The sequence below is a fragment of the Daphnia pulicaria genome, chromosome 8 (genome assembly GCF_021234035.1).
Source record: "Daphnia pulicaria isolate SC F1-1A chromosome 8, SC_F0-13Bv2, whole genome shotgun sequence".
Lineage (NCBI taxonomy): Eukaryota > Metazoa > Arthropoda > Branchiopoda > Diplostraca > Daphniidae > Daphnia > Daphnia pulicaria.
The window spans coordinates 9,485,344-9,498,894 of record NC_060920.1 but is presented as its reverse complement, the minus strand read 5'-3'; the positions used below and the strand labels follow the sequence as shown (position 1 = coordinate 9,498,894).

Below are 13,551 nucleotides of genomic sequence, written 5' to 3'. Positions count from 1 at the left end.
GGGATTGTCTGATAATTGTTCTGTTGGCTCTTCACATTTTCTCACAGCATTGTTCTCAACACTTACGCTCTAGACCATGGTATTTTTGCAAGAAGCTGGTAACACTCATGTCCCCTATACTGCTCAAAATCACATTTCAGTGTCTTCTGTGTAATAGACTAGACAGTCCCTCTTCTGGCATTGCTCTCTATTATATTTTTATTCCTCTTTGGCTGTTACTCCTGGCTGCCATCGTTAAGTTGACCAGGATATTGATCCCCGTATGTCGCGAATAAAAGGAATTCAAAATGTTTATTCTTGGGCAATCTATTCAAATTAGGGTTGTTTATTTGTTAAAGTGATGATGATCTTCAAACACTTGACCAGGGTAAGACCATAGGAGTTGGGTTTTGAAGATAAGACATGACAACAGCAGAAATGGAAAGCCTAAAATGTTTAGAGGAAAAAGAAATGTGATTCAACATGACAGATAATGTGTTAAAAATTGAAATGAATTACATGAAGCTGCTGAGGATCTGTTTGGTGTCGTCATTGATTTTGGAACTGGCAAAACTAATGCAAGAGCAGTACAGAGCAGCCCAGGCACACCATTTCAACTGAATAAGTTTAATTTGTATCATCAGAACATTGATCAAACAGAATATTGTTGAAATAAAGAGATGTCGCTTACTCTCATCATCAACCCGCACATGCTGAAAACCATACCCAACACATTCATATAATCGGGAGTCAAGTCTTCTCCATTTTGATTCTGGTTGAAAGCCGATGCCTTGTAACTTTGTAAAGAGCAAAAAAAAAGTCTCATTGAATTAATCGTAATTAGAAAGCAATAATTAATATTGATTACCGGTGAATTTTGTCGGATCTTCTCGAATCGGAAGAGTTATTAACGCCAAACATTTCTCTAAGTTACCGGATGACGATCGAGTGTAATTCAATTAGCCAAAATATTTGCTTCAGACGACACAATCGGGCAACGTCAAAAAAACTTTGCCTTGACGTAACAAGCTGACGCCATCTAGCGGTGAAACTAACAAGCTTCAAACAAGGTCATGAGCAAAGTGGCGTGTTTTTTAAAAAAGAGATTGTGGTGTTCTTTTTTCGTCGAAGCGCATTCCTTCCTCTATAATTTCCGCGGCCTTTATTTGAATAAGTGTGTGTGGCAATTTGATGCCCGGAGTAGACCTTGATGACGCAGCTTCTACAGTTCAGCAACTTACTTGTTGTACGCGACGGTTTCAAATTCTCAATTTGGTTACAGTTGCCATCATCTCTCCTTCTCCTGCTTCTCATTCCCTTCATAGTGTGTTTTTCCTCTCTCTCGCTCTAAACCATCGCCATCGCTTTTTTCGACTCTTTTCTCCCTTTTTCGTTCTTGTCAACGTTCAACAGCTGAACCAACTCGACTCGACCAGCCGTTATTTGTGTGCTGTTGGCCGGTTGCTTGTTGCACGCATACACACACACAAGAGAGTGACGCGTCCTCCGATTTCTACAAATATTGACTAGGGAAAACTCCGGTGCCGTCGCCCTGCTACATCGCCAGCGCACACACACACAACACAACAACTCTACATGCACACAGTGCACAAGATCTTGACCTCACCCCCCCCCCCCTCCTCCGTCGTAAAACTGTCAGTCCATTTCTGCCAAAGTTTCAACAAGAAACTTGCAAACTTGAGACGATCGACTCGCCCAGGAAGACCTTTTGAAAATGACAAACCGACCGAAAAACACACACAGACCACATTTTGTTGTTTTCTCGCCAAGCAACACCACCTGGTGGTGGCGAAAAAGTTTCAGTGTCAAAGCCGCCCAGTGGACCGGACGAATCTCCTACTCTGTGTCGGTTCGTTGTCGCGCGTGAGCGTATCGTTTCACTTTTTTTTTTTTTTTTTTTTTTTAAATTTTAAATTTCATTTTTCTTTGGCTGTGCTGTGCATCATACTGGATAACCTTTCCTTTGGCGAATGCGGCACGTTTCCTTCTTGAGCTGTTGAGTGTGTCAAAAAGAGAAGAAAAATAATAAAAGAAGTGACGTCAAGAGGAAGTATGCAAAACACATCAAACGACTCGGAAACAAACAAAACAAAACAAAAGTGAGAAATGTTTCGTACTGGCGAGCGTAACAGCCGGCGAATCGGGAATGTGAAGGTTATTATCATTTCAATTTAAATCAAACAGATTTTCTATAAATTAGATTGTAATCGCAATTATTTTCTAGTGTCTACATCTCTCTTGGCGCATATTTCGCACCTCGCGCGCTATATAACTGTTCAAATAACCGCAATGAAGGTATTCGAATGGAATGATTGGCTGTACTGTGCAGAAAAGGAAAGAAAGAAATGTGTGCGAGTGTTATTTTACTTTTTGACTCTTTATTAGTTGACAGCCTGGCCGTGTGCTGCTGCTCACCACCCGCCATCGCTCCGCGTTCAATGGCCACCAGCCCCAGACGAAATTCATCGTCGTTTCAGTCTGCGGCCGTCAGCCGCTACGATCGGACGCTTCGGTTCGGGGTTGCGCTGGTGTTGTTGTTCGTGTTCTTTTTCGCGTTCGCTAAATAACACACACACACACATACATTTTTTTTTCTTATTTACACACAGGCACGGACAACACACACACAACACCTCTCTCACACACAAACACCCGAACACCAAATTTCAATTTTTTTTTCTATTTTGCGCTGTCCAGACAAGACAAAAGACTCACACACACACACACACATACCCAGTCTAACAGTAGAAAATTCAAAATTTGTATTTTTTTGGGAGGGAAATCTGCTGTACGATCGATATTATCATCGGAAACCGGTCAAACACAAAATCATTTCGAGTCATCGTCGTTTTGTCCGTTTTACGTTTCATTCATAAACTCTTGGACGAAAGTGAAATTGCCAATTTTGAGACCAAGTGAAATTCATTGACAACCCAAATCATCACTGCCACCAGAAGAAGAAAAGTGTCGAGTTCGCCTCGTGTCGAGTGTGCATGTGTCTGTGTGAGTGTAGCATCACAATCGCCATCATCATCCGACCTGTGGTGCCCGAGCCAGTGCGGATTCGATCCTTTTTGAACTTTGGCGCGCCGTCATTTCTTGGCCGTTCATCGCGCGGAAAAAGATTTTCCCGCAACCAAAAAGGGCGACTGCTGCTGCTGCTGCTGCTGCCATTCCATCGCCACAAACTATTATTAGGTGACTGAAAGGAGCGTGTATCTTTTGACTCATTAAAATAAAATAAAAGAAAGGCAAAGAAAACAGGGCGGAATTATCTCCTCTCGTCGCCCGCGTTCATTGTCACTTCCAAATTCGGATATTATCCCATACACGACCGGGTAATTATTCTGCAATTAAATAGACATTCTTTCTTTCTTTCTTTTTCATATGTGTGTGTGTGTGTCTGTCTGATTGCCACGTCCTTTACTCGATTTACGAAGGCCATTGTCTTAGTATTTTTGTCGGCATAACTTTTACCGCTGAAATTCGCCCATTCATTTCCACTTTTACAAGAAAGGCCTCAAGGGGGGGGGGCCTCTCTGTTGTATCTCTCGTATGAATGAGTCGACTTGAGAGTTTTCTGCGAACAAGTTTGTTTGATTGGCGCGGAATAACAATCCAGTGGGGAGTAGGGAAATGATAAGGTGCGGGAAATGGAACGATTAGTCGCTGGATGAAGGACACATACAGAGGCGCACGAGACGGCCAAAGAAGAAAGAACGGTTCCAATGCGGAAACGTGACGGGCACAAAACAAAACAAAAGGGAAGACATGAAAATGGAGAATTTCTTTTTCTTTCAAAATAATAAAATAAAAATAAAAGATGGCTTCTTCTTCTTCTACTTCTACTTGTCTGGGAACCGAGCCAAAAAGACTCAAAACGAACCGAACGCAGCGGGGCGCAGCTCTCGAAAAACCAACAAAAGAGAGAAAAAACACACAAAAATATGACGTTGGTTCTCCTTCCTCTTTAGTTTTGATACAAGTCGCCCAAGTTTTGTCATACGCGCGTTTCCCATTTTCTCACGAAATTTTCTTCTTCTTCTTCCCGTTTGTCCCGATGGGAGGAAAAAAAAAGAAAGATCCGTCATCGGGAGTCACGTAATAACAGATTGGAATCATCTTTCAATTAACCCCGTGCGCAGAAGAAATGGCTGGTCGCCATTTGTGACGGATTGAATCGTAAAATGATGTGGTGCTTGCAGCAGCAGCTCGTTAGACGTTACACGGATTCGTCCGTCTGTTGATTCAATTATGATGTGTTACCATTTGTAATTACCCCCCCCCCAACCCAAAGATACACAACTGCTGCTGCTACTACATCTGCTATACAATCCGCATAGACACACACACACACACACCGGTGGTCCATCGCATAAATCAAACTTAGTAGGGCCGCCCAGTAAACTATACACAGTCCGCCATAAACGGCGACCAGAGAAACGTCTGATTTCTGCTGTTGCGCTCACGCCGGCGGAAATTTTATTTTTTTCTCAGCTCACAAATTTAAAAAAAAAAGGAAAAAAAAGAAACAAAAAATTTTTATTTATAAAAAAAAAAAAAGAAGCGAGCGTGTGTGTGTGTGTGTTTGCACGGCATGTCTGGTCATCGTCTGGAAAAAGCGGCACGGCGGTTCGCGTGCTGTGCAAAATCATTAAAGAAATTTGAAAGAAAAAATAGGATTTTCACGCTGACGGGGCTTCACGTAGAGAGTCTCTCTCTCTCTATTTTACACAGCTCTGTACTACAGGACTGTATATACCGGCCGGCTAGTTAGACACATGTTTTTTGATTATCTTTCTTTCGACTATAATTCGGTCTACTTTTTTTTCTTTCTCTCTCCTTTTCTCTGTCGGTTTGTTTCTCTCTCTTGCCGAGCGTGTGTGTGTTATATAAGAGATGGGGGGGTGGCGAGTTTGGCTGCTGAATCCATTTTGCACGGTTTGTGCGGGCACGCGCAGCAGCCGCCGCCACAACAGTCGGGGAAAAAATGAGGTCAAGTCTCTCCTCTCTCTCTCTCGTGCACACTGTGCGGTGGTGGTGGTGGTTGTTTTTCTCTCTCTCTCTCTCTCCTTCTTTCTTTTTTTTCTGATATAATTAAAGGCGAACCCGCGCGAATAGAACCCGTCCGCGTGTGCTGTTGCGCCCGGCGCTCACGCTGGGTGTGGAGATGAGCCAAGGGTGGCCCCCCCACCAAAAAACCGAACGTCATATTGTGGGTGCTCGAACAACGTGCAGTCAAAAAGTCTGAAAGCTAAGAAGAAGGAGCTGATGTAGTCAACATGAAATTATGGTGTCAATCTATTGGGTATATTTTATTCTTCCTTTTCCTGTCTCGTCTCTCACTCTCGCTTATTTTTATTATTTTTTATATTCCCGCTGGCTTTGGTTCACGACCAATTCTCTAGCGACAATGTCAACGTTCAAAAGACGGGGAAAAAAATGTGTTTCACTTGGCTCCGACCCATCAAAACCCCCTCCCACGTCATAACCCCAATGGAGTGTAAAAACACTGGAAAACAAAAGAGAGAGAAGAGCTCAAACAATTTCAATGGCCCGGGGAATTAACAGCACAGATCCTGAATGATTAGGCCACAAACAGCTGCGCTAATGACCACTCGCCCATCTCTATCCGTCGCGTTTACATTCAAAGGGAGGGAATGCTGTTGCTGTTGTTGTTGTTGTTGTACTACCAACTAGCCTTTTGTGTGTCCAAAATCAAAACATCTTTTCTGAGTAAATATCCTAGACGCGGGTGAGGGTGGGGGACCGCCCCTTTGATCTCTGTTTATATGGTAAGCGACGGTCGGTCGAGAAAAGAAAAAAAGCTCATCAAAAATCATCTGAACCTTTTTTGGGTACATTTTTGTCTTCTTCCCAAAAAAACATTTCCAAAGGGAATATAATCCCCGTGAGCTCGGATGACGTCACATTTGTAGCTGCGGCCACGCCATATTTCTCTGATAATCAGGAGAGAGAGAAAATGTTGTTTCTTTTCTGATTCTTTGACCGAGCTACTCCCTTCACCTGGAGGGTGGAGGGATCTATTACAAAATGAATGATCCATCAACGTCCTCCACATTATATACAGAGACTCATTAACTCCTTTTTCTTCTTCTTCTCTCTCCCGTGTGACTCCCCCGAAACAAGAAAATTCCCGACCGAAAATGCGGGGGTCCATTCAAAAGTCTAGTAGCTGTTGGGCTCGAAAAGATAACAGACACATTCTACTAGTCTTAACTCGTGCACAGCTATAGAGGGGAGAGAAAGAAATCCATTTGGGGTTGCGGAGGACCCCAGTGTGTGTCACACATTCTTCTCCTAATATTTCCATCGACTTCATCTCTCCCTACGGTTTTCTAGAGGTTGGATCAGACTCGCCCTGCAGTCAGCATATCGTAATTCGACTTTGAGAAGAATGTGTCCTTCATATTTCCAGCTCAATATAGGAATGCACAAAGACGTAACGATATGAGGGTCCTTCTTCTTATTTCTTTTTCTTTTGGTTGTTGAAGGGACGAGAGTTGACACGCTACCGCTAAAAATGCGGTTACCCCTATGCACAGTAGGAAGTGAGCAGTAAATGTCACCAAGGGAAGAAGAAAAAAAAGCTTTTGAATGTGCCGCGCTTTCTCAATTTGAAATGGAGAGAATAGAAGGCGTCGTCGTCTTCAGTCGAAATTTTCCCTCCAAAAAAGGATGATGCGCAACTGTGGGAGAAATTTGATTGAAGACGGCCGTTTATCAAATTCACGAGTCTGTAGATGAACCCACTCGCCATTTTGGTGAACATTTCAAATGTCATTGCCACGATGACAGTCAGAATGTTGGGCGTTGATTAATGGACATATAAACGCATCCCTCGCCTCTCTTTTCTTTTTGTTGGAAAAATTGAATTTAAAAATATAATCGGCACTGTATGTTCAAGAAGAGACTGGCACTAGACTACGGGGGGCCATTGGACTCTCACCACCACCATATGGGCCGGCCGGCCACTTTGATGGAGAGCTGCGTGCGCAGAACTGCGAGAGCGAATTATTATTAAAAAAAAGAAACGGAAAATTAAATTGGGTCGACCGCTTGCGCAATGTCTCAAAGTCTCTTTCGTGTTGCAACTGACAACACACATAAGGAGGAGGGGTAGCCTAACGAGGTCTGGCAGCGCCAGCACCCGCTCCTACAACATATACGTACACGCGTTATTTTATTTTCATTTTTTAGGGGGGTTATTTAGAAATCCCGCAAATAGACGACGAGAAAAATGGGCAAATGCGTTTCCTCAACTTTCACAGATCAACGCAGAGGCAGCAACCGAAACCTTGACATTAGACAACTTGCAAACTGCTGCCGCCGGGTGGGTGGGTTTTTGATGGCGATGATTGACATCAAAGCGCTACTACTACTGCCACCCGAAAATATGTAAAAGTGTTTGTGTTATCTTGGTTAATTGGCGGGGGGTGTCGGGGGAGAGAAAAAATGGGCACCCGTTTTTCGTCCTTGACGTCGGTCAGATGTTGATTCCATCAGACGGTTAGTATTTTGCATGTTGTTTTTCACTTGGCGAGGTGTGGCAGGGGGGTAAGGAGAGAACGAGAGAAATCCGATGTTTTTCTCTCTCTCTTCTTCCACCTTATTGGATTAAATGCAGAAAATGGGCGGATATGGCGACTGCACACTGGCAAAAGGAACCCGAGTTGCTGAGAGCCTCTTACGTGTTGTGTGTACTCTCGTTCCTGTACGGGCGGCGGCCGGCGGTGGCGTCGGCCCGGCTGGTAGTCAAAGTGCCTTAGCGGCTCCAGTCCGCCGTCTTCCGGGAGGAGTTGTCGTTACATATATTATCCCTACCCCTCTTTCTCTCTTTCTTTCCTCTCACTGCCAGCGCAACCCACAGGGTGTGTGTGTGTATAGTTTGTTAGAACTGTATGTGCACATATCGTTGGTTCGTCGGGAGTTTATCCGATTCTCCGATTTCATTGGTCCATTCAAAAAAAGGAAATCAGTTGATGGTGGGGGGATCACGGAATCGACCCGACAGCTCCGACATAAATGGCCTAATGTGTGTAACGTCAGACGTCACTCACGAACTCAATCCGCCTGAAATTTGTCACCCAACCCGAAATTAATTATTTTTAATTTTATCCGCAGGAAGGAATAGCCCCTCCAGCAACAGACTGGAAATGTCATCAACTTGAGACGATCGAAATTCAATTCAACGCGCAGAGATCGGAATCAAAAATTTGAGCGAATTGACCAGACCCGAAAAGAAAAAGAAAAAACGTGACTTGATTGCCTTCGTCTTTTTTGATCGATCAGAGTGCGAACCCAATGGCCAGCCAGCCAAACAGTAGCAGCGGCGGCTACGAGATGAGCCAAGATGAGAAGAGACACAAGAGTCGAAGGTGGCGCAGCCTATTCGCCATCGCCATCGCCTCTTGCCTCTTGGCGCTCATCGCCGCACCCCTGTGGTCGCTCATCGCCGATCATCGTCAGTCCATCATCACAGATGACACGACCACCACCGCCACGACGGTAGACACCAACCCGAGGAGGACCAAACCCAACCCAGACGAAATGCATTTCACCTCAGGTAATTTCAGGGTTCAAATAAATTCGGGAAGAGAAATCGTACCCCTAAGACGGAAGAAAGGAATGCGGGAATTCTGGGCTTTGTCTTTCAGTTCCGAGTGTTTACGTAAGAAAAAGTGCACGTAGGTCGTACACCATATTTATTGAAGCCCTCCATTTTTCTTCTCTCTCTCTACAAGTTGGATCGGCGGATTATTTCTGTAAAAATAGGCTGGCGAAAAAATATAGAATAACATTTTTAATACGGGCGCTAGCGCTGGCGCCATTGTTCCGGCACGTGAACTTCAGCACGCAGCGCTCAGCGATACATGTACAGAGTGTTTGTTGTGGCCGGCACAGGACACGCTACTCTATAGCAGCAATCGCTTCACATTTCGCCCAGGGTGGGTCAACTCACTCCCGCACATGAGAGGAATAAATTCAATTTTCATCTTTTTATAAACCAACAGTCAAAAGTTGAAAATGAAATGAATAGGATAATTTATGGTTCGTGATTACAACAAGTTCGTTGACCCGTCCGAATGACTGGAACAAATTTAAAAAAAAAGATAAAAAGTTGAATCGCCATAACACTCAACGATCTACTTCCTCCTTCCGTTGTCGGGCGAAAAATAAAGAATAAAAATGTTTCCCACTTGACGTGGAGATGACCCCGCCCCGATCGGTCGTCCCATTTCTGGAATTGCTCCGTCGTAAAAGAAAAACAAAAAATAATAATTCCGACAGAACAAACAATTTGTCACTTTACATCTTTTGAGTGTCGTGTCGAGTTAGTCTCAATATCAGATAGACTATACTCGTCATTGGGGTTCATTGGCCCCCACCATCATTGGGCGGCCCATTCCGGATGGAATTGTAGAGAGAAATGAAAAATTGAGCAGACGATAAAAACAGACTCACCCTTGGGTTGGGGGGAAGAAAAAAAAGGAAAATATTTTCACGACAAATCTAAAATAAGGAATCCCGCGCTTTGTCTACATCTGCGAAAGAGAGAGAGAGAGAAAGAGAGCGAGCCATAGGGCTATAGCTCACTTGATATTTATATACACAATTCGAGGACGAGCTGGAAGGGCGGGATGGAAGGGCGAAAGAAAAGAAGGAAAAATCACGCGGGATAGTATATTCTGCGCGAACCGCCATTTTTATTTATAAATATACTGCAGATCCACGCACATCGCAAGGGTGGGCCAAAACGTCCGCGTCCAGATTTTTTTTCTTCCGCCCCGGTATGCGTGCGGATTTTAAAATAATAATAATAAAAAAAAAAGATAATTTTTTTTTTCTTGGTTCCCCTCCCCCCCCCCTCGTCGTTTTGCCCGTCACGGTGATGAGTGGGGCAGACTGCGGTTTTCTTAACCGCCAGCCGGCCCATTCTTTTGCGCTCTCCAATGAATCATTCTTCGACTGGGCAAGGGGTTGTGGGGGGAATATTAGCTCGTGATGAATCACGCCAAATGCGACGACCCGCTTTTTTGCTTGGTCCGTTACTATTTTGTTTTTGGCGTCATCCGCAATGATTTATATGCGCGCGAATTACGGAATGATACGGCGTTGATGTACACACATGCAGACGGAGGAGCGGGAGGAGCCGTCTATGTCTGGCCGCAACGGTTGGCCGCCAACGCCGACGTCGTCGTCCAGGCAACCAACGAGCGTCACTATCGTCGCCGGAGGGATCTCGTCTGGCATCCGCATCCTTCCTACCAGCTCACCCTTCAGGTATTCCTTCGCCCATTGCTCTCAGACTTGTGTTGTCCGTCTACTAATTCCCAATTGTCGTGGCATTTGATGTGTACCAACCCTACAGGACGGATCGTCTTGGGGACGGCTGGATCTGGAACCGGCCGGCGACGACCAACTCTTCGTCAGCGGACGGGCCGACGTGATCCAGCTCATTGACGAAGCCAACAACGTGTCGTCGTCAATGAAACCGGACGATTGGCGGCCACTTCGAGGCTGTTTCTACCGCGGTCAAGTCGTCCAGCACCCACCGCCACCGCCGAACCAGCAGGCAGGAGCGGCCGCTCCTGGCCGGGACTCCAAGGTCGTCCTCAGCCTGTGTCACGGACTGGTAAACTTAGAACGCCCTCCCCCAACCAAACCAACTAAACCCCCAACCCAGTCAAACAACCCAACTGCTGGCCGTCAGAAAGTGAAAGAAGCGAAACGGACCATTTGACAACGTCAAACGACTTGGGGAAAAAACATACGAACGAGACGAGGTTCTAAAATTGAGGTTTTTCTGCTGATGATGGCAAAGCCAAGCGTCTCAGCAGCAGTTGGCGTATATGGAGCAGAGAACGTCACATTTGGCTGGACAAGAAAAGAAACAAATGGGGGGGGGAGAGCCGGGCACAGAGAGGAATGAAAACACAATGAAACGTTTCGGGTATTTATAGCCAAAATCGTGAAATTGCACAACATTTCTTTCAGTCTGGAGGGCCGCCGGCACCGTTAAAGAGGGAGGGGGGGGAGCCCTTGGGCACAAGGATCGATACGGTCCGTCAATATAACCATGGCGGACCCCGCGTTGTTTGTTCAAGTATAAATAGTCAAATCGTTAATGGGTTTAGTGTATAAAATAACGGCCCCGATAGGGGGGTCGCTTTTTCTTATTGGGTGGGGTTTGTTTTCTTTTTATCGCCCGTTGTGTGACGTCATTTACACGGGCCACCAGGCCAGTCAGGCAGCACATAAAAATGTCTGATAATTATTCTCTACCCCCCGTCCATTCCACTCGATGTGTGTGTGTGTGTGTGTATAATTATCAAAGGGGGAAAATGGTGAAAAAGGAACTGCCGCAAAGCGTTAAGAGCACCTGGTCGATTCATCAAGCGGACACGCGCCTTGCCCATTAGATAACTTTGACCCGCCCAAAGCCGACAGGTCAACGTGAAGAGCCCCTTATTTTTTTTTTTATTTTCACCCAAAATTTATTTCAAGAGAATTTCACCACCATCTTATTTTGGTATTTTTCTTAGTGAGGGGAAAAAAAAAAACAACCCAAAAGGGCGGCACCCGGTCATCCTCCTCCTCTTGGGTTGTTCATTTAGGAAAATAAATCAAAAGGGGAAACAATTGTTGTTGCTGTTGTTGTTTCTTGGGATGGGGGTATTTGATGACCATCCCCTTCTTAATTGAGAAATTTACGTCGTCATTAACTGAGCGGGAAACACGAAATTTCAAAAAAAAAAACGAAACAAAATAGAGAAAAGTCATTCTGGAAACGGGGAAAGGGGATGACGTCACGGGCATTTGAGGAGAATGAGAAATCTCTCGACTCACGTCCGCACTGACCCGAGTTGTGTATTTTCTTGCGTTTTGATAAAAATTTTGGCGTTGGGAATCCATTGAGAAACGCGCGTCAGGCGAGTCGACGGGTCAGTGTCAGCTGCTGGAAAACAAAAAAACGCACTGCTGCAAAGACCCTGAATTGCTAATAACAAGGTCGTCGTCGCTGCTGGGCCCGCCTTCACTCCCGCAGCTGCACGCCAAAATGCACGTGCGAAAAATAGAAAAAAGGGAAAGGACCCCTCCCACCCATCTCACAGCAGCCTCACACTGTGCGTCTGTGTGTTATTAACAACAACCAAATGCGAAAAAATTTCCCCCTTTCTTTCCTCAAGGATCTTTTCTTAAAAAGAATCGGATGGATAAACTTGTGCGCCAGACGTCTGACTCTCTCTCTCTCTCTCTCCTCTCTGTCAACGACGGCCAGCTAGAGAACGAGCGCGCGGGCGATTTGAATTTCAGATTTCATCTGTTTTCTTTCGCCTTCGATCATCACACAGCCCCTGAACTCGCATGTGTGTGTGTGTAGGTTAAGGATTTTTTCTTTGGTGAGCAATGGAATAAATATCAAGAAAATAAGTCCTTGGGCAACGATGACGGCACTACCGCGCCTGTCCTTTTTTTTTTATAATCTCCCCCAAACAAAAAAAAGTATTACAAGTTCGCGTCTTATCGAAACAAAAAGTAATCGTTCCGGAAGAAAAACAACAAGGACTGTGATTTCCTGCCAAACTCGTCAGTCGTATCATTCAAAATTAGCCAAGGAAAGAAAAGAAGAAGAAAAACATTTGAATAATGATCATCAGCACTCGGGTGAACTGCAAAAGACTCTCGAGCTCTGCTTTGTTCAAGTTGGTTCGAGCTATTTTGGTTGGTGGTTGGTGTGCTTTACATTTTTCAGAGAAAAGAAAAGAAGAAGAAGAAGAAGAAGAGGTTTGTTCCTTTCTTCTTCTCCCGCAGCTCACGCGTGCAACTCTTAAAAAAAGAATAGAAATATGGCCAACTGTGTAATTCAGTTCCAGCCATTCACACGCTTGGCTCGTTCATCATCATACCAACAACCTCTTCTCCCAATGTGGCACTTTGGCGCATTTCTTTGAGTGGAGAAAAGAAAAAGTCCTTTCTGGTTGGGGGGGAAATAATTGTTCTGCTTGGCAGAAGTTAGAGAGGACCCAACTGTTTTCTTCTGAGAACTTAACAAACAAGTGCGGACCCACTTAAACTTGAAAGAACAACGCGATGAGTCACGAGCGGGAAATCAAATTTCCCAGTAAAAAAAAAAAATGGTTTCTTTTTGTCAAGAAGAAGATTTTTGATTCTTTTTGAGAATAAATCGAATTGGGCATTCATTTATTCACCATTTTTCTGCTCACAGACTGGCCATATACGGACGAGTGGTGGCAGTTTCTTCATCGAACCGTCGCCACTGACCGATGGCAATCGAGTGGACGACAGCCAAACGACAGGTGCCGTCCGCCACGTCATCTACCGCGTCCGGCACCCGTTCCGGTTCGAGCAGCCGCTGCCATCCAGTTCGACGAGTCGTCCCGTTCGAGCCCAGCGAGATGATTCCCACCATCATCTGCCATCCGATGGCGCACCTCCAGGTAAGGTCGCGCGCAAATTTCGTCTCGTCTTGTTCGTGTTAGTCATCCCGCGGGAGAAACAACAAAA

The 13,551-nt window shown here is 45.1% G+C and overlaps 2 protein-coding genes across 3 annotated transcripts in view; one reads left to right on the top strand and one right to left on the bottom strand.

The window, feature by feature from the left end:
* Window positions 1–328: 328 nt before the first annotated feature.
* On the bottom strand, window positions 329–1,011 carry LOC124311521 (protein Asterix-like). The gene is made up of 4 exons (XM_046776050.1): window positions 848–1,011; window positions 671–776; window positions 499–596; window positions 329–426 (listed from the first exon to the last, which is right to left on the bottom strand). The coding sequence occupies exons 1-4, from the start codon at window positions 898–900 to the stop codon at window positions 351–353; spliced, it is 333 nt and encodes a 110-aa protein (XP_046632006.1). The 5' UTR covers window positions 901–1,011; the 3' UTR covers window positions 329–350.
* A 554-nt stretch (window positions 1,012–1,565) lies between these two features.
* Window positions 1,566–13,551, top strand: part of LOC124310828 (A disintegrin and metalloproteinase with thrombospondin motifs 9-like) — a 33,468-nt gene continuing 21,482 nt past the window's right edge. The window contains exons 1-7 of one of the 2 annotated variants that reach the window (XM_046774877.1): window positions 1,566–2,154; window positions 2,225–2,295; window positions 2,386–3,338; window positions 8,146–8,587; window positions 10,157–10,305; window positions 10,394–10,657; window positions 13,253–13,484. In XM_046774877.1, coding sequence (XP_046630833.1) covers window positions 8,326–8,587; window positions 10,157–10,305; window positions 10,394–10,657; window positions 13,253–13,484 — 907 coding nt within the window. In that variant the 5' untranslated portion in view covers window positions 1,566–2,154; window positions 2,225–2,295; window positions 2,386–3,338; window positions 8,146–8,325. The remainder of the gene's footprint in view (window positions 2,155–2,224; window positions 2,296–2,385; window positions 3,339–8,145; window positions 8,588–10,156; window positions 10,306–10,393; window positions 10,658–13,252; window positions 13,485–13,551) is intronic. The other variant, XM_046774878.1, reaches the window with a different exon arrangement.